The sequence below is a fragment of the Octopus bimaculoides genome, chromosome 14, assembly GCF_001194135.2.
Source record: "Octopus bimaculoides isolate UCB-OBI-ISO-001 chromosome 14, ASM119413v2, whole genome shotgun sequence".
Classification (NCBI taxonomy): Eukaryota; Metazoa; Mollusca; class Cephalopoda; order Octopoda; family Octopodidae; genus Octopus; species Octopus bimaculoides.
In genome coordinates, this window is record NC_068994.1 from 59,664,148 (window position 1) to 59,665,542 (window position 1,395).

Sequence of the window (1,395 nt, forward strand, 5' to 3'; positions counted from 1 at the left end):
ACAAGCATCACAAGCACCACCACCCCCACCACCACCACCACCACCAGCAGCAGCACAGCAAACAACAACAAAAGTAACAATATTAACTCCACGACCCCTTACAAAAACAACGGTGCCCCCACCACAACCGCCAACACCACCAGCACCACCAGCAACAACATCGGTGCAGCGTGCAGGAGAGACAGCTGTGATGCGAATGCGCTGACAAAAGACATCTCTGCAGAACATGCTTTGATGACAACTCAACAGGAGGAGGAGGAGGAGGAGACTTTCTGTGATGCCGGTGATGTGTGTGATGATGATGATGATGATGATGATGGTGGTGGTGGTGACGGTGGGGGTGGCGGTGATGATGAGGGTGGTGATGATGATGGTGATGGTGATGATGGTAGTAAAGGTGGTGGTGGCGAGGATGAATGTCATGATGATTATAACTGTGATGGTAACGAAGATGATGATGATGATGATGATGACGACTTTGGGGATGCTGATGTCTTTAGTTATGATGTTGATAATGATGAAGACAATGATGATGTTGATAATGATGGTGGGGCTACTGATGATGATTTTTATGAGGAAGAAGAGGATGATGACGAGGAGGAGGATGATGACGAGGAGGATGATGAGGAGGAGGAGGAGGATGACGAGGATGACGAGGAGGAAGAGGAAGATGATGAGGATGATGATGATGATGACGATGATGATGATGATGATGATGAGGACAATGATGGAAATATACCATACAGGTATGTATGGATTTATATACACACATTTGTACACAGTCGCATATACACATGGAAGCATACACATACATACATACACAGACACACACATATATATCTGTGTGTGTGTGTGTGTGTGTGTGTGTGTATGTAAAAGTATATATTTATAGTATATATGTACACACACACACACATACAAGCACAGAGATATAAAACAGAGTGGGGAAAATGGCCCTTGAATCCCAAGAAGAGTAATATAGTGTTTTATTGTGGCTGACTTCACAAACTGTTAGTCAGAGTTTCAGGTAATTGATCATCAGATAATTTGGGCATATTTAGAATAAGATTGCTTGTGAAGTCTGGCTTTTTTTTTTCTTTTCTAATCATTCACCACAAAATGGACCTCAGAAATCTACAAGTTTTTTCCCATTCTCTCATTGTTTATTTTCTCTTATTCTTTTCTGTCAAAGGGTTTAGCCACAAAACATAAAAGATCTTTCCATTTTTTCCGAGCGTCAAACAAATACACTTGCTTGTTCTTCACACACCTATCTTCCGTCTTTTGGTTTTCTATAAATTTCAGCTACCTACATACATACACACACACACACACATATATAAAATTTTTAAATAACCTTTAAAATCCATGTTACTTTTTTTGATTTTTATATAT

At 40.5% G+C, this 1,395-nt stretch overlaps 1 protein-coding gene across 1 annotated transcript in view; it reads left to right on the forward strand.

Moving 5' to 3' along the window:
* Positions 1–52: 52 nt before the first annotated feature.
* LOC106878006 (uncharacterized) overlaps positions 53–1,395 on the forward strand; it is a 172,732-nt gene continuing 171,389 nt past the window's right edge. Inside the window, exon 1 of the mRNA XM_052972897.1 lies at positions 53–746. Within this exon, the coding sequence (XP_052828857.1) occupies positions 235–746 (512 nt within the window). The 5' untranslated portion in view covers positions 53–234. The remainder of the gene's footprint in view (positions 747–1,395) is intronic.